The sequence below is a fragment of the Tetrao urogallus genome (genome assembly GCF_951394365.1).
Source record: "Tetrao urogallus genome assembly, chromosome: 20".
In the NCBI taxonomy this organism is placed as follows: Eukaryota; Metazoa; Chordata; class Aves; order Galliformes; family Phasianidae; genus Tetrao; species Tetrao urogallus.
The window spans coordinates 5667653-5690576 of NC_136833.1; the positions used below are offsets into that span (position 1 = coordinate 5667653).

Consider the following 22924-nt stretch of genomic DNA (forward strand, 5'->3'; position numbering starts at 1 on the left):
GTCGGAGACGCGCCGGAAAGAGGAGCGCGGCTCGGGGCGGCGGGAGGATTTGGCGGCAGCAGCGGGGGGGTGTGGAAAGCAGAGCAGAGCGTAGCGCAGCGCAGCCATGAGCGTGCGGTTGAGTGAAGGCGCCATCGCGGTGAGGGACCCTGAGGCGGAGGGAGCCGGGATGGGTCTGGCGTGTGAAGGTTCAGGGGGGAACGTGAGGACTGCGTCATGTCTTGGCTTGTGGAGGAGGGCCGGGGGGGGGGGCAAGGTGCGGGGAGAGGCCTGGCGCTGCCCCGTGGGCCGTTTCCTCTCAGCGTTCGGTCTCAGAGCGCAGCGTGGCACCGTTCTCATGCTCTTCCTCTCTTTTCCAGGCCATAATGCAGGGAGAGAACGTCTGCAAGCCCGTGCTGCAAGTTATCGTGAGTACTGGGGTTGCTAAAGGCATCGATGTGTGGTTTTGAAGGGCTTGAGGAATCAAGAAATGCTGAGCTGGTGTTTTCCCACAGAACACACGGGCTATCGCCACAGGAAATGGGCCTCCTCGGTACCGAGTGCTGATGAGCGATGGGGTGAACACGCTCTCCTGTGAGTATGAGGTGTTTGTAAGTGTGGTGGTGCCAACGGTGCTACAGCTTTAGCGTAATGTCAGTTTCCATAACAATCAACCCATTACTGAAGAAAGTAGGGTGTATGGGGAGCACAGGCTTTGGCTAAAGTGTGCAGCTGCATTGTAACGCTCAGGCAATTCTAGATGTGGTTTTGTAACACTGATTTTAAATGTAATTTATCTCAGTCTTCTTCTGATGTTAGTACATGATCATGAAATCATATTGTTTAGTTTACATATTAGAAAGAAATTCTTTACTGTAAAGGTGGTGAGGCACTGGTTGTCCAGAGAGGCTGTTGATGCTCCCTCCTTGGAGACCAGGCTGGACAGGGCTTTGAGCAAGCTGATCTAGTGGGACGTGTCTCTGTCTATAGCACAGAGGTTGGAACTAGATGATCTTAAAAGTCCCATCCAAACCATTCTATGAATCACAGGGATTGGAACTGATTTCTGGAGATCTTCAAGTCCAGCCCACCTCCTAAAGCAGTTTCCTGACAGTAGGTTGAACAGGAAAATGTCCAGGTGGGTCTTGAATATCTCCAGATGAGGAGACTGCACCACCTCCCTGGGCAGCTTGTTCAATTGCTCTGGCACCTTCAGTAAAGAAGTTCTTTTGTGCGTTTGTATGGAGCTTCCTGTGCTCCTTTCCAGTTTTTGCCTGTTGCTTCACACCACTACACAGAGCCTGGTCCCATCCATTTAGCTTGCACTCTTTCAATATATATAAACACTGATGAGATCAGTCATTGCACTCTTAGAATTTTGGGGAATGAATACAACATAATTTATGTTCAGGGTTGCAGCTTATTATCTGTTACTCTGTTTTCTATGTGCTTCTATTAACTGAGCCTGTCGTAGATCTAATGTAATGCTTGTGGACTGGGACTGGGCAGCCCCTTTAATAGCATGTGTTAATGTATTTAATGTTCTTCTGTCCCTGTAGCATTCATGCTGGCGACACAGCTGAACCCCCTTGTGGAAGAGGAACGTTTATCAGCACACTGTATTTGCCAGGTTAACAGATTCATTGTCAACAGCTTGAAAGATGGAAGGTACGTGCATTTCTTTAAGCGTGGTTCTACACAAAGGCAGCTGTGCTAATGGATGCTCTGTCCTGTGGGACTAAGTGAAGGCCAAATCTTTTTGATTAGGCATTTCTGAAAATAATAAGTGCAGGAAGGAAAACACACGGCGTAAGCACTTGCAGAAAGTAACTCAGTAATTGAAGGCTTCCAGGTGGAATACTCCAAATTGTACTGCTTCGTTTCAATTCACTTAAAACTACTTGCTGTGGAAAAGAAGCAGCGAAGGTTACGTGGTGTGAAATCTTTAATCTTTTGTGAGACTTTGAGAGAACTGAGGTAGGTACAGTAAAACGAGAAGTGATCTGAGAGAAGTGATTGTCTGAAAATGATGTATGTGTGGGAGAGCACGATCTGAACTTCTGCATCTGTTTTTTTTTTTTTTATTCCATGTTTTTGTGTAGGAAATGCAACAACTTTTGAGGCAGAGTGGATTCTCTTAAGAAATTTGGCATGGTTTTAATGCTTTTAAAACGCTGTTGTTTCAAGGCATTTGTGTGTGCCCATTCAGCCTGCTGTCAGTGTCCTTGGTGAAATGTGATACTTTTTCAAGTCTTGTACTACATGAGCAGGTTAAATTGATAGTGGAGAGCTTTTGTTTTCCATATTCCCTTGTACAAAGAATCAGCCCCTAGTGGATGGTTCTCATATCTGCTCGAGGAGGATACTCAGAGCCTGATAGACTTACAGAGGGGGTGAGTCTTTATTACTGTCTATTTTGTGTTTGTAGGAGAGTGGTTATACTGATGGATTTAGATGTCCTGAAAACTGCTGATATGGTTGGTGGGACTGTTGGCAACCCAGTGCCTTACAACGAAGGTGAGTTTCCTCTATAAACAAAAACCTCTTGTGAGCAGGCTGCCTCTTATCACACTCTTTCAGCTATCTGGTTCCTTTCTTCTCATTTAAAAAGAAGCAGTCAAGCATGTGCGACTCCTGTATGCTTGGAACAGAAATGTTCCCATCTTGAAAATCCTTGCTGTCTGTGTGACACAAAGTATGGTTTGTTCATATTTTTGTAAGCTCTGCATCTTGGCTGAAGCTTCCATCTCTAAGGAGTATTGAGAAGTGTCTGTGCTTTGTGTTAGCACTGGCAGGTTTGTATTATGTGTTAGTGGGCTTTATGTAGGGATGCAGTGAGCATGTGAAAGCTGTTCTGTATCTCTTTATAGTGAGTAACCAAGGAAGGTAGGATTTCTTCTATCTGGGAAGAAAACGTCTGGAAGAAGACGTAATTATGATCTATAAAACTGTAAGATGGCACAGAGGGGATGAGTAAAGAATGATGAATCTCTTTCTTTTCTAGATCCATTTGATACTCTTTAGTTCTCGTATTATCAACTAACAGTTCTAAAACAAAGGCTGTACTGCACCTCCCAGGCAGCACGTAGCTAAATCACAGAGCACGTTGCTACATGAGGTAGGTGCCAGAAACTGGCACAGCTTCAAAAAGCAATTGCATGCAAAAAAAGAAAAAAAGAAATAATAATCCACTAAAGGCTGTTAAACATAACAATGCATCCTCTGCATGAATGGAAGCACTGAAACTGAAATTGCCCAAAGTAGGGAGGTGACTTACGGTGAAGAAAACATGGCCAGCGTGCAGGCTGTCCTGAGTACCTCTTCCTTCCCTGCCATCTGAAAAATGATGCTGTGCTGGATGGCCCTTGGTCTGTGAATTATTAGTTTCACGTTGTGTCAATAACTGCGTTCTTCATTTTCACGTGCAGAATGAATTCTTGGGCAAATGTCTTTTTTTCTTTTTTTTTTTTCTCCAAAATAATGTATTTTTTTTTCCCCTGAGACATTCAGATGTGTGCCCCCTTCTTGGAGTTTTCTTTCCTGACAAGAGAGAGGATAATAAATGCTTAAAGAAAACATCTGAGTTTCTCCGTTGTTGGCGCACGTAGGGATAATGGCTGAAACTCTACAGCAAATAGCTTTTTTTTTTTTCAGGGAATCTTTCCGTTTGTCTTTCTCCTGGTGGAAATGAATCAATTTGTTTTTACTGTTAAGGAACCACAGAGTAGTGACAGCAATTTCTGTAAGATATTTTGCACAAATGGTGGTACGTACTGCAATTCTGGTTTAAGATCTGCTTTGCTAACTGAAGTAGAAATAAGACTTTGTTGCCAAGGCATCTTTCTTCATCAACTTTTCTTTTTCCTGGGGAATTAGAGATGCATTTGTTAAATGAGCCTAAAGAATCCTTTGTTCCTCTGATAGTTACTTAGCTAATTGCTGTTTAAAAAATGTGTTGACATCTCGGATTTTATGGCTTAATCTCACAGTTGCTGTAGAGACCAAGATGTTTGGAACACCTCTTGAGCAGACTGTATTGTCTTCCTCCTATCACTTGCCTGTATGATACAGGAGCACGTTTCTTGTGAACTGTGGTGTTCTTGTCATACTGTTGCTTAGAAACAACAGAGAAATCTTCTGTCTTGCAGAACTGAGCCAAAAATACATCTTTAAGAGTATAAATTCTGGTAAAATTCAAGTTATTTTGGTGAAAGTTCTGTTCTTCGCTTTGACACACAGGAGTACTCAGCAATGAAGGCCTCAAATATAGATGGTTAAGAGATGCCAGATTTGCTGCAGGGTATGCTTTGTTTTAACATCAACACAAAATACACACAGCGATGGTGTTAGGGCTTGTTTGTTTGTTTGTTTTTAACATTAAACAATATTTCAGTTACAGAAAACAAGTCTTACTTTAAATACTGATCTCAAGTTGCCAACCTGGGATGAAATGATATTCCTTCCTATCCCAGAAGGACCCAGGCAGTGAGGAGATTGCTTTTGGCTACTTTGCAGTTGAGCAGTAGGTGGTTAATCTGCCTAACAAGGAAGCTGGAGATGCAATCTTCTTGATACATACCATAAAAACTTCTCAGGCAGCTTTTCATTATAGTATTGAAAATTAAGATGGAGCAGTTTAGTTCTTTGTACAAAGCTACATGGTAATGTTATTACTGTCATTAATCTCATTGAAATTGCTCTGATGTTGGACTTCATTCTTACTGTAACAATTACTTGCTACTTATATTTAATTTCTGTCATTAATCTTTCAGTGCTGAAATGCTTGTATACTTATACATTTGCTTTTCTTCCTGCTCTTTCCACTGTTGCTTTTTGGTGTGTGTTCTTTCAAAGAGCATCTCCTCCTCCTTCCTCCATTTGTGCTGCAGCTCAGCCCTGGGACAGGGACATAGCAGGGCCTCTCAGTGGCAGATTGTTTGGACTACAGCTACCACATCAGACTGGGCTGTGTAGCCAAAGTCTTGGGTTCTGTGAAGCCAATATATATAGCAGGAACGTGATGAGGTAGGTAGAGATAGGGAGTTGGGCTCAGTGATCTTTGAGGTCCCTTCCAACCCTGATGATAATTCTGTGAGGTATTTCAAGCGTTGGGTTTCCTTCGTTTGCACACTTCTCTTCTTGTCTCTTCTTTCCCCGGCCAGGCATATTTTCTCTGAAGTGTTGTCCTTTTCCTCTTCTCTTACTTGCAATGAATTTGGGGTTGAGCACTGACTCAGTCCTCTGAGTGAGGCAGCTGAAGGAGGGGGAACTCTGGTTCCTCCATCTAGTGGATTCTGCAGTAAATGCACGTTGCTGTTTGACGTCACGCTGTTGCTAGGGAGACTTCTGTCTCTGCTGGGATGAGAGGAGCAGGGTGGTTTTGTGCTGTTACCTTGGTCTGGATTAAAAGTAACCAGAGGGCTACCTGTGCAGGGTAAGCAGCATCAGGCTGTGCTTTACCAGGGTAGTAGTGTCCTTCTGCGCTATCCTTTCTTGCCATTCTGTTCTGGGATTCTCTGCTTTGTTCCTTGCAGTGCTTATGGGTTCAATCTCACTTTTCCACTTTCCATCCACTTTCCACACTCTTGTTAAACATAACAAAGAGACTTTGCCTACCTTGGCCAAGGATGCCCTGCAGACTGGTGGCTGAAGTGTTAGCTGTGCCCAAAGAGACAACGGTGTTGGGTGTTGACTGACTTAGAGGCAAAATATGTTGGGAAGATGATTGTTTGTGTAAATTTTCTCCTGTTTTTGACCTATGGGTTGTTTCTGTAGCGTCATGTTTTTCTACATATGTCACTCTGTACTTTCTCTTGTAGTTTATTAGAGATACAATTCGAGTAAAAGCCCTGTAGCCTAAAAAAAAATACATAAGATGTACTCAGTGTGGCATGCTCCTTATGCAGTGGGCCATTGTATCCCAAGAACCCCCATCACCTCCCATCACTTCTTCATGTTTTGGAAATAAAATGTAGCAAGTGTTTTCTATAACTACAGGTTTGACTTTACCCAGTGGTTTTTTGGCCTCTCTGAATTTTAAGGAGTTCTCCCTATGTTTTTTTTTTTTTTTTTTTTAATGCTGTCTGTTAGATAGTAGCAGAAACTACCTGTCAGAGCAATGGAAGCCTGTAAGAAGTGAGAAGTTGTCAGGGTTACTTCAGTGCTGTCCTTTTAAATAACTGTCAACGCTGAATTCTTCTTAAGTAGAAAGCAGTTGCTTGAGGAAAGAGATCTGACTGAAATTCCTCCATGTTAATATTGGTGAGCAGATAGCTTACTGCTGCTGTGCCCTGTGACACCTGAGTTTTAGCGTGTGTTCTGTGTTTAAAATCTTGTTTTCATGCAAACCTAATTTCCTGAAAATGCTGAAGGGTGGTTTTTAATTACTCTGCTCCCTGCTGTCCTAAATGGTCTCTTTCAATTTGATTACCAGGGCAGGGACAGCAACGTTCTTCAGCTCCAACAGCCAACACAGCACCCAACAAACCACAGCAACAGAATGGCAATTTGTCAGTAGCAGGTAAGAATAATCCTGGGTGGGATTTCTGCTTTCTAGTTGTGCACAGCAAAACCTAAAATTTAAAATAAAAAAAAAAAAAAAAAAAAGAAAAAGGCCCTTTCCATAATAATGTTGCAGAAGAAACCACATCAGATGAACCTGTAGCTTGAAGAGATGAGTTGTCCCAAGAGGCTACTGTCATTTGAGGCAGATTTCTTTATTTTTAAGAGTCATTTTCCCCTCTTCCCCAGGTAAAACAAATAGGAAACAGCTCTGCCAAAGCAGCATGAACTGAACATCTACTCTGATGCAATTCTGCATTCTTGAAAAGGTGCTCTGCGGGCACCCAAATCAGCTACAATTTGTAACTGGCTGAAAGTTGTGTTGTCAGTGCTGAGCTATTGAGGCCAAACAGCTTATGTGGTGCAGGACATGTTCTGATCAAGATTTTAAATAGCAAGGTGCTGAAAAAGGCGAGCGACCTGTAGGCTTATTTTTAAAGTGCTGAGGTTATCCAAGTCCAACCCTTGGTGCTGCTTTCACCCTGGTGTTTAGGAATGATTTTGGTATTTTGAAATTGCAAAATTTGGACACTTGCTATTCCAGCAGAAAACAAGTTATTGTCAGCTTTAAGGACAGGAAGGAAAAAAGTCCTACGTTTACAGGCTAACGAGGTTCTGTTTAGAAGTAGTAGTATTGCCTGACATCAGGAGGTGCTTTGATTGTTGGGTGCCATTCCTTACTTGTTTGTCCAAGTGTAGATCTAAAATGTGCCATATGTACTGCCAAATGGTTGTTTGCCACCAGACTGACTGACCACATCTCCATCTTCACTGTATGTGCTCTTAGGGTCTGAGTGAGTCTCACTTGCAGGCTAAAAAACTGGTGTGACCAAGAGTAGGAGTGATTCAACAAACTTTTATATTATAGCAAGTTGAATGTGTTGATCTTCACCTACATTTTTTGTCTGCGTGGCTGAAATGCTGTGTGCTTTGTTGTGTTTGTTTTATTTTCTCTTTTTGGAAGGTTCTGCTGCTCCAAAGTACCATGCTCCCTCAAACCAGTTTAGTAAAGCCAGTGCTCCCAGCTCAGTGAAGACACCAGGGGGAACACAGTCCAAAGTGGTGCCCATTGCCAGCTTGAATCCATACCAATCAAAGTGAGTTATGATGGTTTGCCAGGCTTGGCTTTATCATATTTACAGAGATGTATGAAATCTCTTGAATCATTCTTCATTAAGTTCGGTCTTTATCTGTTGACATGGGGGAGAGGTACAGGGCAACAAAAGCATAAAACCTACAGAAATGGCCGTGCAGGTTTTGTTTCATCAGCACTTTGAAAAATCTCAAAACTTGGTGAAGTTACCCTGCTGAGCTTGATAGCTTTTTAATATTTCAGTTGAGAAGCAGTTTGACTCACCTTTTTTCCTGATCATCTTTTTGGTAAGGTAATGACAGAACGTCTCAGTAAGCTATTCAGTGTGGCTACTGTTTTGTTGAAAAAGCTCGAGGAGGTAATTATTTTGTGAATGACAGTTTTTAAATTATGCAGAGTGATTTGATTACCTAAGTTTAAATGCAAATCGTATAATTGGGCTCTTGAGTTCTAGCATGGATTTTCAGAACAGACAAGCTGTTGTATGAGAAATCTACCCTAGAAGAGTGAAAGGTTTGAGGTGTGCTGCTCTGCAGAAAGACAGTTTGCTGCTGTGTCCTACTGGATGTTTTATGATTGGCTTTGTTGTTGCTTTCTATATAACTTTCTGCCTTTAATGGTCGAGGACATGAAAATAGCAGCAGAAAGGCAGGTAGAATTGCTGAGGCGCAGTGGAAAAATTGTGGCTTTTTAAATAGTGTCATTCCAGTTCCAAAGGTTGGTAAATTCAATCTCTCCTAAAAATAATAATAAAAAAAAAGAACCACCACAACCAAAACATATATAAATAAAAGAAGATATAGAACAGCTCTTATTTCTTGCACAATTTCAGGTGGACCATTTGTGCTCGTGTTACCCAAAAAGGGCAGATCCGCACATGGAGCAACTCCCGTGGTGAAGGGAAGCTCTTCTCTATAGAGCTGGTTGATGAGAGCGTAAGTGTTCTATATTGAGAAAAAGATGATGGATGCCAGAAGCTGATGAACCCTTCATAAAGACAGAATAGAAGAAATAAAGTGTGTTACAGAAAATGTGGTTTTTTTATGATTATGACTGAAGTTCATATTCTATATTCATTAACTTGAACATCAGTGATCCAGTCCTTATCCAGCGTGAAGTCTTAAATGTATGGCGTTGCTGATTATTTTTTCATCAAAGTCTGTAGTATGTGACTCAATTTTTGCAGCTTCAAAATATGGTTGTTTAGGGAAACAGACAACCTAATGCTTTGCTTGTCATCATTTCCTTCGGATTGAGAATGAGCTCTCACCCTTACTTAGATACACGGTACAAAACAAGGAGTGAAAGGAGCGTCGCCTCCAAGTTATAAGCTTTCATTTTCGTGAGGAAATCAGGCTATAAATTATTGTAACACTCGGAAATTTCATCTGTGGTTTGTTTGGGGAATGGTATCTGGTTAATCCAACTAAACTGGTAGTTTGTCAAACCTCTTATCAAATTACCGCCTTCTGTCGTGAAAACAAACAAGATTCTGCAAGATTATATTTAGTATAAAATGTGAGGTTAATAATGTAACATGTTGTCATCAGCCATTTGTTTTCTCTGCGTGCTCTTAGTAGACAAATGTAAAAACAAAAAAAAATTAGGGAATTTATAGTTGTTATTAATAAATACTTAAGGACTTGGCATTGTTTATGAGCAGGACTTAGCTCAAGATACTGCGTGCTAACTTGTGGAGCTAGGTGATCTGTTCAAACTTTCCTTTCCTGTAATGTCAACTAATGCTAGCTTCAAGAGTTCAGTGCTGTCTGTGTGATGGTAATTCCAGAGCTCTAGGGATGCTAATGAGACTTGAATCTGAGAATTGATGGTCAGGTGTGGAATATGTCATTCTAGTTATAACTGTAAATGTAAGGAGAGTGTTGTCTGTTTCTCAGGTGTTCAGGCTAGCCTGGCAGCCCGTGCTGTCTGTAGAACTGATGCCACTAAACACTGTTAGGGATTTCTTAATGTAATTTATTTACTTATGCTGAATTTCAGTTCTGACCGCCTCTCCTGTCTTCCTGCAGGGTGAGATTAGAGCTACAGCTTTCAATGATCAAGCAGACAAGTTCTTTCCTCTCATTGAACTGAACAAGGTACGGTAGTGTTGTGATTTCATGGTCTGACATGAGCTAGAAAAGAGGCACTTCAGCATAGCAAGGATTTTTAAAGGTGAACACAATCTATTCTCTCTGTCTGACTTCTGATAATATCCTCTGTTTCATTGCTTTCTCCTCTAGGTATATTATTTTACCAAAGGCAATTTGAAGACTGCTAACAAGCAATATACAGCTGTTAAGAATGATTATGAGATTACATTCACTAATGAGACTTCAGTTGTGCCCTGTGATGATGCCCAGCATCTTCCATCTGTTCAGTTTGATTTTGTATCCATCTCTGACTTGGAGAACACACCCAAAGACTCGATTGTCGGTCAGTCTGAGCAGTGAAATGACATGCTTAAGACTTTGAAACTTTATTTTAGTATTGTGAATACGGGGGAGGCAGTGGGCAATAGGAGATGAACTTTTGGGTGGATTTAGCTTGTGGTGGTTGCTGTTAAAAATGCCTTAGGCAATTTGATGGTTAAGGTGTCTTTATCCTCTTCTACTAACAATATATACTGATTTCTCTGCAAAATTGCATTTCAAGCGAAAGACAGTAAATGCTACTTGTTTATTGTCTTACAATCATTGTTTTCCACAGAAAAGGGTTGAAAGAAAAGTGTCCTTGCTCAGCACGTGTGCGTTTCATACCTTCCATGGTCTTGCTTGCTTTCACTATCTAATTATCTCGTAGTGATTTTGGCATACTGCATTGCATCCGAGTCCAAGTTGCATGACTGTTTTGGCTTGCTTTGTGAAGTATTGGAGGTTTGTTTTTCTGTAATTCGTTGGGCAGAGTACTCCGGAAAAATCAGAGGCTTGGGTGGGGGCGAGGGAGCTCAGGTTTCACAGGCACAAGATGCATGTGATTCAGAGGCATTCAGCTAGGAATTTTAAAGGTAGACCTATGATGTTCAAAATAGGTTTTTATTGGGGAGTGCAAAGGGCTCTGCTTTAGCTCTTGCTGCCAAAACGTGCCGACTTCACAGGAATCGCAGCGTGGTTTGGATTGGAAGGGACCTCTGCAGGTCATTTAGTTCAGCCTCCAAAACTTGTTCAAGTTGCAGCTTCTGGTCTTGGGGGCTGCAGCAAGGGCAGCAGCCAGTTCCTTCTTTGTGTTAGTCATTTTGAGGCCACGTGCCCAAGAGCCTTCTGCTTAACCAGCAAGGGTGTGTTTAAGCACAGCAGGAACCCGGGCTGAAGTCCTTTGGCAGAATGTGATGGAGAAATAGATTGTGATGCCTTGATCTCTTTAATGTGGTGAGGCTTGCATTCATGAATATCTTAATGAATTCGTCAACAAAATTAAAGCACCGAAGAATTCTGTAGTGGAGCACTCCTGCCATAATACACTTAATTTCCATATCAGATTTGATTTGAATAGGGAGCTAGGATATTACAAGGTAAAAATCTGACACTAGGAATGAATTCTTCTCTTGTGGTGTTGTATTCCCCAACTGTGACCCTTGAGCAACTCTAACTAAATTGTAACTCTTTTTCAGATGTAATTGGAATTTGTAAGAGCTATGAAGATGTCACTAAAATTGTAGTGAAAGCTAGCAATAGGGAGGTATCGAAGAGGAATGTGCATCTGATGGATACATCAGGGAAACTGGTGACAGCTACGCTATGGGGAAATGAGGTATGTGCTCTCTTACCTGTTCTTGAGCAAAGGTTTCTTTGTGTAGGGTAAAGAAATCCACGCCGTTGTCATCTAAGATGGGCACAGTGCTGAGACAGAGTCCTGGGTGTTGGAGGATCTGGGATAGAAAGAAGGTGAAAGACTGTCTGGTTTCATTCAGGTGTGATGTTCGTAACCTTTTTCTGACAGACTGCTGACATGATCTGACTAATGTGTTCTGAACAACTGCAGACATGATGTCTCAGGCACAAAGACTGTAGATAACAGGTTTCTGGTTTAGAAAAGGATACGAGTTGGGGTTTGATCATGGAGAAGCCCGATGGCTACAGATATCTTGTTTGTGAGTTTTATTCTTAGGGTAGGGTACTTGTTACCCTGAATACATTGCTGCTTAACTAGGGGTTTGAAAGGCTGTATTTCAGACTAAGAGTTTAAAATGTCAGAGTTTTGGGAATGGAAAGTTTGTGTAGTTACTGTGAACTGCTCCTTTATCTTGATAACAAACTGCTTTGTTTAACAAGGTGTAGATACTTAGGGTTTTATGTTCTGGTCTATAAAATGGGAGTCATCCTGCCAGCCTGGCAGTGGTGCCTCGTGGCTAAATGATCAAGTGCTCTGAGACTGGAGGTGGCTGAACATTGTCAACCATCTGCTGATATAAACAAAGTAAACTGAGGTTCAGTATCAGAATTTTATGGGGTTGAACCAGCTTGTTACTGGAGGGGTTACTAGTTATGAACATCTTGTGTAAGTCTCAGATCAGGGATCTGTGTTTTAGAAAGTTAAATGTTTGCTTTGTTGTAGAGTAAAGGTAACATAAGCATTAAGGGGAAGTGACTTATTGCTTGCAGCTGGCACACCTAGCGTCAGAATCCATATCTCCCCAATAACTCATTGCCTTATCTGTCAAGATGTGTGTTCTTTTTGTATCTCATGGATACAGCAAGTGCTCTGGCTAACTCCAGCTCATTTGTGGTCCGTAAGCACATGATCCTTTCCTTGCTTGTTAAGTGGTGTGGTGTCCAGGAAATCTATACCTTTCAAAACCTCTCTAGTGCCGAGAGATTCTTTGTTAGTGTCAGACTTTAGTTGGATAACAAACTGATAGCAACTGAACAGCATTAAAGCAGCTTTATGAGATTAAAAACAGAAAATAGAAAGCTGAGGAAAGTGTTTGGTCAGCATACCTATGCTTCTTAAGCTGTAGGTGAAGAGACACGATTGGCTCAGTCAAGCCAAGTGAGTTGTTTGATGTCCCATAGAGACTAATGTGACCAAATAACTCCTGGTTGGAGAAACCTTTGTTCCCATAGCCCATCTCCCTTTCTAAAATCCTTGTTTAAAACTCTTAAAGGAAATGATCAGTCCCTCTTCTTTAAACTGATGGTGCACAGCTGCTGCACTGGTAGGATTCTTTGGTTCCCCAAGAAATGGGGTGTTAGGATTATAAAACTGTTAGCTGCCTTTCCTAAACTCCCAGCGCTGCTGTCTGAAATCATACCTTCCAACTACACTAAGATGGTCTGACTTGGGTTTGGTCTTTTGTCATGGACTGTGAATTATGACTGCAGCTGTACTGTAGCATGCTGATGAATGCTTTCTGTTGTTTGTTTTTTCCACACGTGCAGGCTGAGAAGTTTGATGGTTCCAGACAACCTGTGATAGCCATCAAAGGAGCCCGGGTCTCTGATTTTGGTGGTAGAAGCCTGTCTGTCATGTCATCAAGTACAGTGGTTGTCAACCCTGATAGCCCAGAGGCTTTCAAGCTCCGAGGATGGTATGACCGTGTGCTTGTGTCGACTCATTTCTCCTGCTGTGGAGTATTTGTTTTATTCTATTTATCTACATTTGAGCAGACTGTAGAGTACTGAAGAAAGGGAGCATAGGGTGTGGGTTCCAGGCTTGTAGAAACTTCTCTTCCTTTAAAGCACTGTTGTAATTCCGTGTCAGAAAATAAAATAGGAGTGTAGCTCATGCTGACCGAAAGTCTTGGAAGACTGCATGAAATGAGGCTTTTGACCAACTCTATTTTCTGATTAACAGAGAAGACAGAGTTGTGTTGTGTCCTCCGTTAATATGAACTGCAGCAACTATGTTGACTTCTTAGTGTCTATTCCTTAACAGATATTTTCAATTAGTAAAATAACACTTTTATTTTTATCAGGAAAACCAAGTGACTTCTCAGTGCTTCATTCTAGCGTAGGTAGTTGCTAAATTATCTGCTACAGCTCCTAACACAGTGAGATTTGGTGTGTGTGCTAATGGGGTGAAGTCCCTGCAGCATCGCTTCTTGTGAATCCTGGGCTCACGTTCTGCCTCAATCCTTTAAACATGCATAAAATATTTGTTGGCGTTCTCCATTATTCAGATTGAGCCGAGCTGCTTCTATACTTCAGAGGGTTGTTGAAGATGGAATTGATTGTGGGTCTTAGCTATTGCTGTCACATTTTAATTACATTCTGGTTTTGAGTTCTATTGGCGTTTCTCAAATCACAAAAGACGCTGAATGGGATGATAGTACAACCTTTTTCAAAAAAGGAGTGCTTTCTTATTTTAACACAGGAGGAATAATTTGTTCAATGCTATTTGCTTTTCCTTTTGAAGCTGCTGCAAAGATAATGGTACCGTGTAATTTAATTTTAATTATGGAAATATCTTGATGCCCTTAAATCTTGTTATCTGACTGCCTTTAAGAAGCATGCAGTGCGTGGTCTGACCACTAGCTGGCAAACAAATTGCAGTTATATAGAACAAAGCTGCCCTCCTTTTGTGGGTTTATAAAATACTATGCTAATTAAGTCAGAGTATTAACTTATTCTGAAATGCTATTTTTGTTTGCAGTGTGCACAAATTACTGTAATTGTTTCCTTTGCAATCATTGATTTTTAAGGAAAAAAAATCCTTTGTGTATTAAGTACATGAAACTAAACGTAAGTTTATGATAAGCTGGACTGCCATCCAAAAATAGCAATGCATCTTTGTGGTTCCAGGTTTGACTCTGAGGGACAGCTTCTGGAATGTGCCTCCATCTCTGATGTGAGGGGTGGGTCGGCATCAGGGGTGAATACCAACTGGAAAACTTTGTATGAAGCCAAATCAGAGAGGTTGGGACAAGGAGATAAGGTAAGGCATGGCAGCTGACTGCAAGCCTTGTGTGTTCGAGGTGGGGGGGAAGAAAACCTTGGTGTTCTGCTTGTTGGGAGAGTCCAGTTGTTGGGCCGTGCGTGCTTGCTCTGTGTACAACAAAAACCAAACAAACTGAAGCTCTGGAGCCAAGTCCCTTGCTGATGTTGCAACGTGATCCTATGTGTGCAAGAGATTTCTAAGTCTTGGATAAAGAGTGACAAATAGACCAGCCCAAGATGCTAATGTGAGTAGCACAAAGTGTTGTAGGGCAAACAGGTGCATTTGGAGGAAGGGTTTTCAAGGCAGACCTGCTCAATAGGAAAGCTAGAGCCAGGTCTAGTTTTTTAGCATTCTGAGGCTTAAAGTGCTTCTTGACTTGTTCCAACCTATTTTTAAAAATGTATAACTGTTTTTTTTTTTTTCCTCTTTTCAAGATTTTAGTACTAAGCCATTCAGGGTAGAGAAAAACTTTGATCTAGATAAAGAACTTCCACAGGAAATAGCTGAATTACTGGTGCCTTTCTTGCATGTGGTTCTTAACCCCTGTTCATCTGTTGAAAGACTTGGCTGTGGTCTTAAACCATTAGGGTGATGATTTTAGTGTGGTGAGTGGGTATTTTGTTCTGTGGGCTATAGTTTAATCAAACGCTTATCTGTAATGCTACACAGTAGGCTTTCTAGTTTTTTTTTTGTACTGACTCCTAAAAGAAGCATAGGAAAGTGCAGAATCTTAATCCTGTGAAAAAGTAGAGATTTGAACAGACACAATGGAGAAGCAAATGTGCTTTATCTGAAGGAAGCCTAGCAATCGGAGTTCCCCGCAATGGAAACACAGAATAATCTTGCTCTGGGGGCTTTATTTAACATCATGGAAGCCTGGAAATGATTGTGACAGGGGTTGATTTACAGTTTCCCAATAATCCATAGCTGTTAAGCTCCCTAATCCTAAATATCCAAGCGTGGACGCCTTGCTTTGTAGTTAATTCAGAATTGGAAAACACTGAGTATTTTGAGGCTAATGTTGCACACTCACTCTCCTAGGCGGATTATTTTAGCTGTGTGGGCACAATAGTACATCTGCGCAAAGAGAACTGCATGTACCAGGCCTGTCCCTCTCAGGATTGCAACAAGAAAGTGATAGACCAGCAGAATGGACTGTACCGCTGCGAGAAGTGCGACCGCGAGTTCCCCGACTTCAAGTACCGCATGATGCTGCTGGTAAGTGAGCCGGTGGGGGCAGGCAGGGCTTCTCCCTGCTCTCCACTGGGCACTGCAGGCTGAAGGCTTTGGAGAGAACGTTAGGCTGCTGCGTTTGTCAGAGGTGCCCGTGGGTTAGAAGCGACTCGTGTCTGTACCTGGGTGAGGGGTGTTTCATTGAGCTGCTAAGCAGTTTGTTTTCCTAGCGCTCCAATTAAAAGCTTTTCTCTTTGCCAAAAAGTTGATGCTAGCTCGGTTGATTCTGGTTTCCAAGTGTACTATGCAGTGCAGAGTACAGATGGCCTACGCCTCTTCAGTAGTGAAGATAAACTGAAGTAAAATGGCATTTCTGGAGAGCAGTAATTGCACTTTTACAGCTGCTACCTATATTTAGTACATTTTCTTTTGTAGGTATTGTTCTGTCTCAGGCTTTAATGGAGCCTGCTTCGGGAGGCAGTGAGGATTATTACTGTGATATACCCCATAAGCATTGAACCTTCTTCTCTTTTTACACTGTACATTTGAGTTGTATCTGCTTCTTAGAAATGCTGTGCCAGGTGGGCATGCAGAGAGAACTATCCCTGCAGTCTCACTAAAACACAAACTGCTTGAATAATTTCTAGCAGATAACTTCTAGGAATGCATGAACTACTTAATGTAGCGGAGTCACTCTCCTAGAATGTAAAGGGGATTCTGAGGTTAAAATCAAGGCCTTAAAAACAGTTTGTCTCCTATTTTTGCATTCCTAATTGTCAAAGCAGCCTCACGGGTGAGGCTGGTGCTTGATCTGTTTATTGCTCTGTCTTGTTTTTGAACACTGTGATAGTTGTCTCATAGCGTAGCATCACAGGTATTTAAGCCCACGTTCTAAATAAATGCAGGTCTCAATCTTGCTGGTGTCACCCTTGGCTGTTACTGTGCTGGGCTACCTATTCATGCTTGCAGCTCATCAGTGATAGAGGAAAAGGAACTGAATATCTATCAGTGTTTATTCACAGCAATCTTGTTGGCCTCTTCTTGCGATACAACGTGCTGACAACACTAATATGCTTTAAACGACTCTGACATTCTGTTGAGCTCTTTTAAAAAGTAAAATAACAAGTTAATTGTCTTCCACCCTCAGTGATGGAAAGTGCACAGGGTTCTTGAGCTGTGAAATAAATACCACTTGTAGCTGGTGCTCAAAGAAGACGGTACGACTGGATGGAATTACTTTGGTTTGTTGTTGTTGTTGGTTTGTTTTTTTTAGGTGACCATTGCAGACTCTCTAGATTACCAGTGGGTGACTTGCTTCCAAGAGTCAGCAGAATTCATTCTTGGGCAAAATGCTGCTTTCCTGGGAGAGCTGAAGGACAAGGTCAGCCAGTTACCTTATTACATTTGTAGTAAATGCCGAGAAGTGAGTCTGTGTTTTACACCTTGCTGTTGAGCAGATCTCAGATTTCCTGCATTCTGTGATCCTCCCAGTAAGGAAATATTCCTGTGATGTTGACTTAAAGCACAACTTGGGCAAGATGCAGTTTGCTTGTGGAGAACCAGTGCTGATGCAGCAGAGAGCGTGCTCTCATCCCTGTGTGCGTACCTGCTGTACTCATAACCCTGTGCAAGGGCACTGGGTTGTGTTCATGTTGCTGTAGTAGAAATCAATAGCATTATTAAAACAAATACAAAATGCTCATGTGGAAGGAAGGGATTTTCTGACGAGAAAAGGGATTTATCTGAGAAGAAGCTGATGTTGCTCATGCTCTGAGCTGATAGGCCAGCTCAGAGGTCTGGAGGCCAAAGACTTTCTCCAGATGTTGGACTTCAGAATCTTTTACAGGTTCACAAATCATCGCTTCTCCCTATTCTGAAGTTCTTAGCAGGGACTTGTTTACTCTTCTCAGGATTATTTTCCACAGGCCATCTGCCTGGAGAACAGAGATTTGCCTGGTTTCCCCCGTGGTTTGCTCCCACAGTCAGTCTGTCTACCTCTGAGCTCTTTTGGCTGTTAGATTGAAGATCAGCTTGTCCCTGTCACCTGGACCTTGAAGGACAGCTGTCTTCCTGTCCGTAGCCTTTAGAGGGCTGACAGCTGTAACCCACTGACTGCAGCAGAAAGGACAGACTGTTTTATTGTACCTAAATTGGAAAGATCTGCACAAAACTGTTCTAGGCATGAATGCGAGCAGTGCTATCCCTCATGTGTTCCAAAAAATTGTTTACAAAACCAAAAAGCTTCGGAACGCTTTGTATGTATCTTTGTAAGTAGGCAGGAAGCTTTTTGGACCTGTGTGTCAGGCCGTTTCTGAAGGCTCTTTTTTCATCACATATTACCAGAAACTTTGAGGGCAGTGCAAAAACCATGACTTTTAAAATAGGTCATTTGCAGAGATGCTTAAGTAATCTTTCTTTGGCAGATTAGAATGGTTTTTAACATGGCTGTAAGCCATTAAATGCTAACAGACAGTATTTTCTTTGCTCTGTCTCTGTGCTTCTCTGCTGTGTTTTCCTTTCTTCCCACCAAAATAATCTCCTTTTGCTTTTAGTTGACTACTACACAGTATCTGTGGGGCTTTGTTTTATATTTTTTAATACTGTGGAAAATGCATTAAGTTACTGTACTGTCTATGAATGCTGCTGTGCTCCCACATGGAGGCTATGGTATGGCTGATATAAGGGCTCCACAGTTGTTCCAGTCATTGCTCAGCCCTTTGCTTGGCTCTGGGATCCCAGGAGGCTGTAAACCTGGGGGTCCTGAGCCATTTCTGTAAAGCAGGGCTAGTTTCCCCATAACCCCACACTTTTACTCTGGATTGTAAGTGATGTAAAGCTGGTGGTCTGTATGCTACAGGTTTTTGTAGCATCCTGCAGGCTGGACACCTCTGTTCTGTAGGAAGATGTATTCCTAGGACATTCTAATTAGGTGTGCCTGCACTTCTGAATTTCCATTTTCAGACATTATTATCTTGTCAATATTGTCTTAGTTCAGTCATGCTTAATCTCTGCTAGAGTTCAAACAAAACTTCTTAGTCACTTTTAATGCCAAAGAGAGTGGAGGAGAGACAGCAGATCCTATGCAACGATACAAACATGTAATGTCGTTTGAAGAGCTGCCTAATGGAAACGGCCGGGGATAGAAAATGGAGCATAATATGGAACGAGCCCTTGAGCAGGAATGCTTTGTGTTCCGGGAGAAATTGTTTTTGATTTGACACTTTTACGAGCTTTAAATTTGGTGCTCGATGTGTTTTCAGTAAGCTCATCGTAGTGGTTTTTCTCTGCAGACCTCATCCAGTGCCCTGTGAAGTCAGTGGAAATCTTTCTGCTGCTTACGGTGTCTATTGAGTCCACGTACAGCCAGGGACTGTGTGAAGCATAGGCATGCCAAGTCTTTCATCTCCTTTTCTACCACACTTGTTACTCAGAAAAGTACTGTGGGGCAGTGACTGGTATGCTAGCAGCATTTTCCACTCACTAATGGTTGGTGTAGCTTGTGGCAGGAGTGGAAATGGAAGCCAAATCCTTGATCAAGTGACCTTCCTTATCCTCTAATCCGTGTGATGGTCTCAGGAAAGGGTTTTCAATATTCAGGAAGGATATGCCAAAATTTGGCAGTCTGCAGCTTGCTACTTCTGTTTGCTTTCATTTGTTGCACTTTCTAAACCTTAGAAGAATCACAATGTGGTGTAAAATAGCACTGCTCACATTCAAACCAGCAGCTTTAACACTCCGAATGAGAGTGAAGGGGATGCTCCACCTTTCCTGGGTGCACTGATTGGGTGTGTTTGGTAGATGAATGTATTAATGTATCATGCTGTGGATGGAGCATTTTTGTGGAACATCAGCAAAGATTTAAGCATGTTTTTACAACTACAAACTTTCCAGTCTTCAACTTGTCTGATTTTCTATTGTTTTGACAAATTGTCTGTAATAAATGATGATTATGTTTAGTGCTCATATGGCAATTAGAAGTAGCTTATGTTGTAAATGTGACATGGCCTTCTGATGGCTATAAAAGATGTTCAAAACATGCACTCTTTTATAGATCATTGTTTAAATGGGTCAGTCAGGATATGAAGGATGTGCACAGCTTCAATGGATAAGAAATTGAACGACTGATAACAACTAACAGTGAATTAGTTAGCTCTGTCTGTTTGGCTGCAGGCTTGCTGCAATTCTGCCTTATTTTGTTTAGATCTCTAAAAAGTTTGTTTTCACCTTGAACTATAATTTCAAAAGCTTTTAGCTGTGGTGTTGGCGTGTAAAATTTGGGGGTCTGTGTGCATGAATGAGTTGGTTTGTGTATTTTGTGAATGCTAGCAAAAAGTAAGCTGTTGTGAAGGGTCATGGCACTGCAGAAGCTTGAGTGTGTGCAGCTGGTACCTGTTCTTTGTCCTCCTCACAGAACGAGCAGGCGTTTGAAGAAGTCTTTCAAAATGCAAATTTCAACACGTATGAGTTCAAGATCAGAGTAAAACTGGAGACGTACAACGTAAGTATCCTCCACAGTGCTGCCATAGGAGATGGCTTCCACCTCTCATCTTTGTGGGCTGAAGTTTCAAGTGGCTTACAGCAACCACTGTCAATCCTGGGCACCAGAGGAGGATCTGCTGCCTTTAAAGCCGTTTCCTCTCTGGTTCCTCCAGCGTGACTCGTTCCAAATGAAAGCAGTGTAGCTGCTCTGGGAGTTGTCTGCTCTCCCAGCTAATCCTGGTACCACGAACAGTGAGTTACCAGGGCAGAGAGGTTAGAACCAAACGCCTCGGGCACTGAGTATTCTTTCTGCATGCCATTTTTTCTCTTTCACAGGATGAATCTCGTATTAAGGCTACAGCACTGGACGTCAAACCTGTAAACTACAGAGAATACAGCAAGAGGTTGATCGCGAGCATCAGGAGAAATGCTCAGCTAGGATGAAAAGGCTCGTGCTGCTTGATCAAAGCGACAAACTTCCAGGAAAAACTCAGAGGATGTTACATTGACTTTTTCCTTGCTCTGTGTATGACAATTTGGCATTAGTTACACCACGAGTGGTGGCCCAGTGCAGTGGGCTGAGTGATTTTAATGCGTTTCTCTGAAGATGTGCCCCTGGTAGCTTAAGAGTGCACCCGATGGCCATGACGCTGTAGACTCCTGTGGTCTATTAAACCGTGACAGCACTATAGAGGATCCTCTAGACAGATTGTCAGTATCTTTAGACAAAGCATTCAGAAAATCTGAAGTAACTTTGCTTTCTTGCTATACATAAACCTGAATTACATAACCATTGTGTCGTCTTTGCAAGAAAATAGTGACAACCTTGGCACTTGGACTTGTTCTGCAGAGGATGGGAGAGGGGGTGTCATGCAGCCTTCAGATCTGGACGAAGGAGAGCAGGTCTATTAGCACGAGTTAGTTATTTTCTGTAGAATTCAAAGGCTTTTTCTTTCCACAGGTGCCATGCAGTTAATGCTTGGAATGGCAATATGGTAGAATTATTAATCAAAGACATATCTTTTATATCTGAAGAATATCCTTCCTTCAGGGTTTAATAGACTGAGTCAGATGGGTCTGATATTAATCAAAATTGTCTCTTCTGAGGAAGGCAGATAAGCATTGACTCTCCATCCCCCAGGGAAATCTAGGCAACTACAAAGCATTGCTTTAGTTTTCACTTCAATTAATACTATAGGTTTTTGGCTGATTTTAGCACGCGTTTCCTTCCTATGTGTGTTCTGTATCTGTGTTCAGTTTGTTAGGTTTTATTTGTAACCATGTTAATCCAAACCTGGTCTTTCAATGGGGGGGGAGCTTTGTTTGAATAAACACTGTTTAATTCCTGCGTAGTGAATTTTGCTTTCTTTGAACACCAAAGGCTTCTCATTACTGGAAAGCAATTAATTAGCTTTCATAATAAGCATTCACTTGGGGGAGACGTTACCTTATTACTAACTCTAAGGTTAGACTGAAGAAAGGAGTCTTCTTTGCCTGATGTTAACGGCATGGAAATGCAGTGATATTTTCACCATTTCTGTGCCTGAGAATGCTGATGAGCTGGCACTTCTGGGATTTTTATTGACGTTTACACAGCAGTCTAAAACTAACCAGGCTTTGAGATTTGTTCAGACATAGAGCTAGTACAGAAAACAGTAATTATGCTACTGGGCTTTTCAGTCAGCAGAGCATGCTAGCTCTGTGTGCTCCTAATCACATTAATTATGTGTTCCCTGGCTGCAGCTCACAGCTTGGCATTTGCTGCACAGCTCCAAGCATCCAGGCAGTACTGCAGTGGGTCTCTGGTAGCAAAACTGGCATTTATTTATTTTGCACTGTTTCCTCGTGTGTTCATGCAGTGCCCTGATTTCCTATTTGTCTTCTCAAGTCTTTATGCTTAAGAGCTGTAAAATGCCACTTCCACTGATGGGCACGGAGGACATTATCCTGGGCCCATTAATTGCACAAACAACCCCTTCTTCTTTTTCAGAATCCGAGGATCGTGGCTGGGTCCTTCTGCTGATGCCTTGAATTTTTGTCTCCAAGTATCTGTTCCCTCTGACCTTGCTTATAAAGCGTTGACGAGAAAATCACCGTCTTCAGCACAGCCCCGGATTGACAAATGGTGGGTTAGCCGTGATCATCTATCTTTCCACTCTGCTAACCAGTCTTTTACTTCTGCTCCTCCTTTCCACTTTGAGAGCTGTTTGTGGGTAATGCACAAACATTCCCTGAGGCTGTTTCCAAGTCTCAGGCCCGTAGACAGGGGGAAGGTTTGCGGGGTTGGCGTGCAGCTGCTGGCTCTGCAGCTTTATGAGCCGAGGTTGCACACCTGGGGCGGCTCATTCTCCTGGGGAACGGCTGCACATCCCTCTCGTTGGGTTTGAGGTGGCAGGTATCAGTGCTTATGAGTGTTGAGGTGTCTTATAGGAGGAGCTGGGTGACCTTGAGAGCTGCGACAGAAAATCAACTTTAACAGTTGGTGTGAAAAGTCGTTTATTTGAGGGCTAATAAAAAAAAGAAACGTGCTGTAAAGTGGGTGCTCATTAGCGAGTGAAGAGTTGGAGGGTTTTAATCACGCTTTAATCAGCTAGTATATGATAAAAAACATCAAGCTATGTAAAGCAAGGTATTTCTAGTGTAGCTATACAAGTACGATGGGATTATATAAGCCTCTGGTGTGAGATCTCATCTCGAATGCAATGTACGGTTCTGGTCTGCTGCGTATAGAGGCAAAAAAGAATCTCAGCTGGGGCGAGTACA

At 42.1% G+C, this 22924-nt stretch overlaps 1 protein-coding gene across 1 annotated transcript; it reads left to right on the forward strand.

The window, feature by feature from the left end:
• Positions 1-106: 106 nt before the first annotated feature.
• On the forward strand, positions 107-20605 carry RPA1 (replication protein A1; the record flags this gene model as incomplete). The annotated part of the gene is made up of 17 exons (XM_079545197.1): positions 107-139; positions 360-407; positions 495-573; positions 1539-1647; positions 2408-2496; positions 6413-6499; positions 7505-7637; positions 8466-8568; positions 9664-9732; positions 9877-10069; positions 11244-11383; positions 13012-13160; positions 14374-14506; positions 15551-15727; positions 16956-17063; positions 20094-20180; positions 20498-20605. The coding sequence occupies 17 exons, from the start codon at positions 107-109 to the stop codon at positions 20603-20605; spliced, it is 1845 nt and encodes a 614-aa protein (XP_079401323.1).
• Between the last annotated feature and the right edge of the window lie 2319 nt (positions 20606-22924).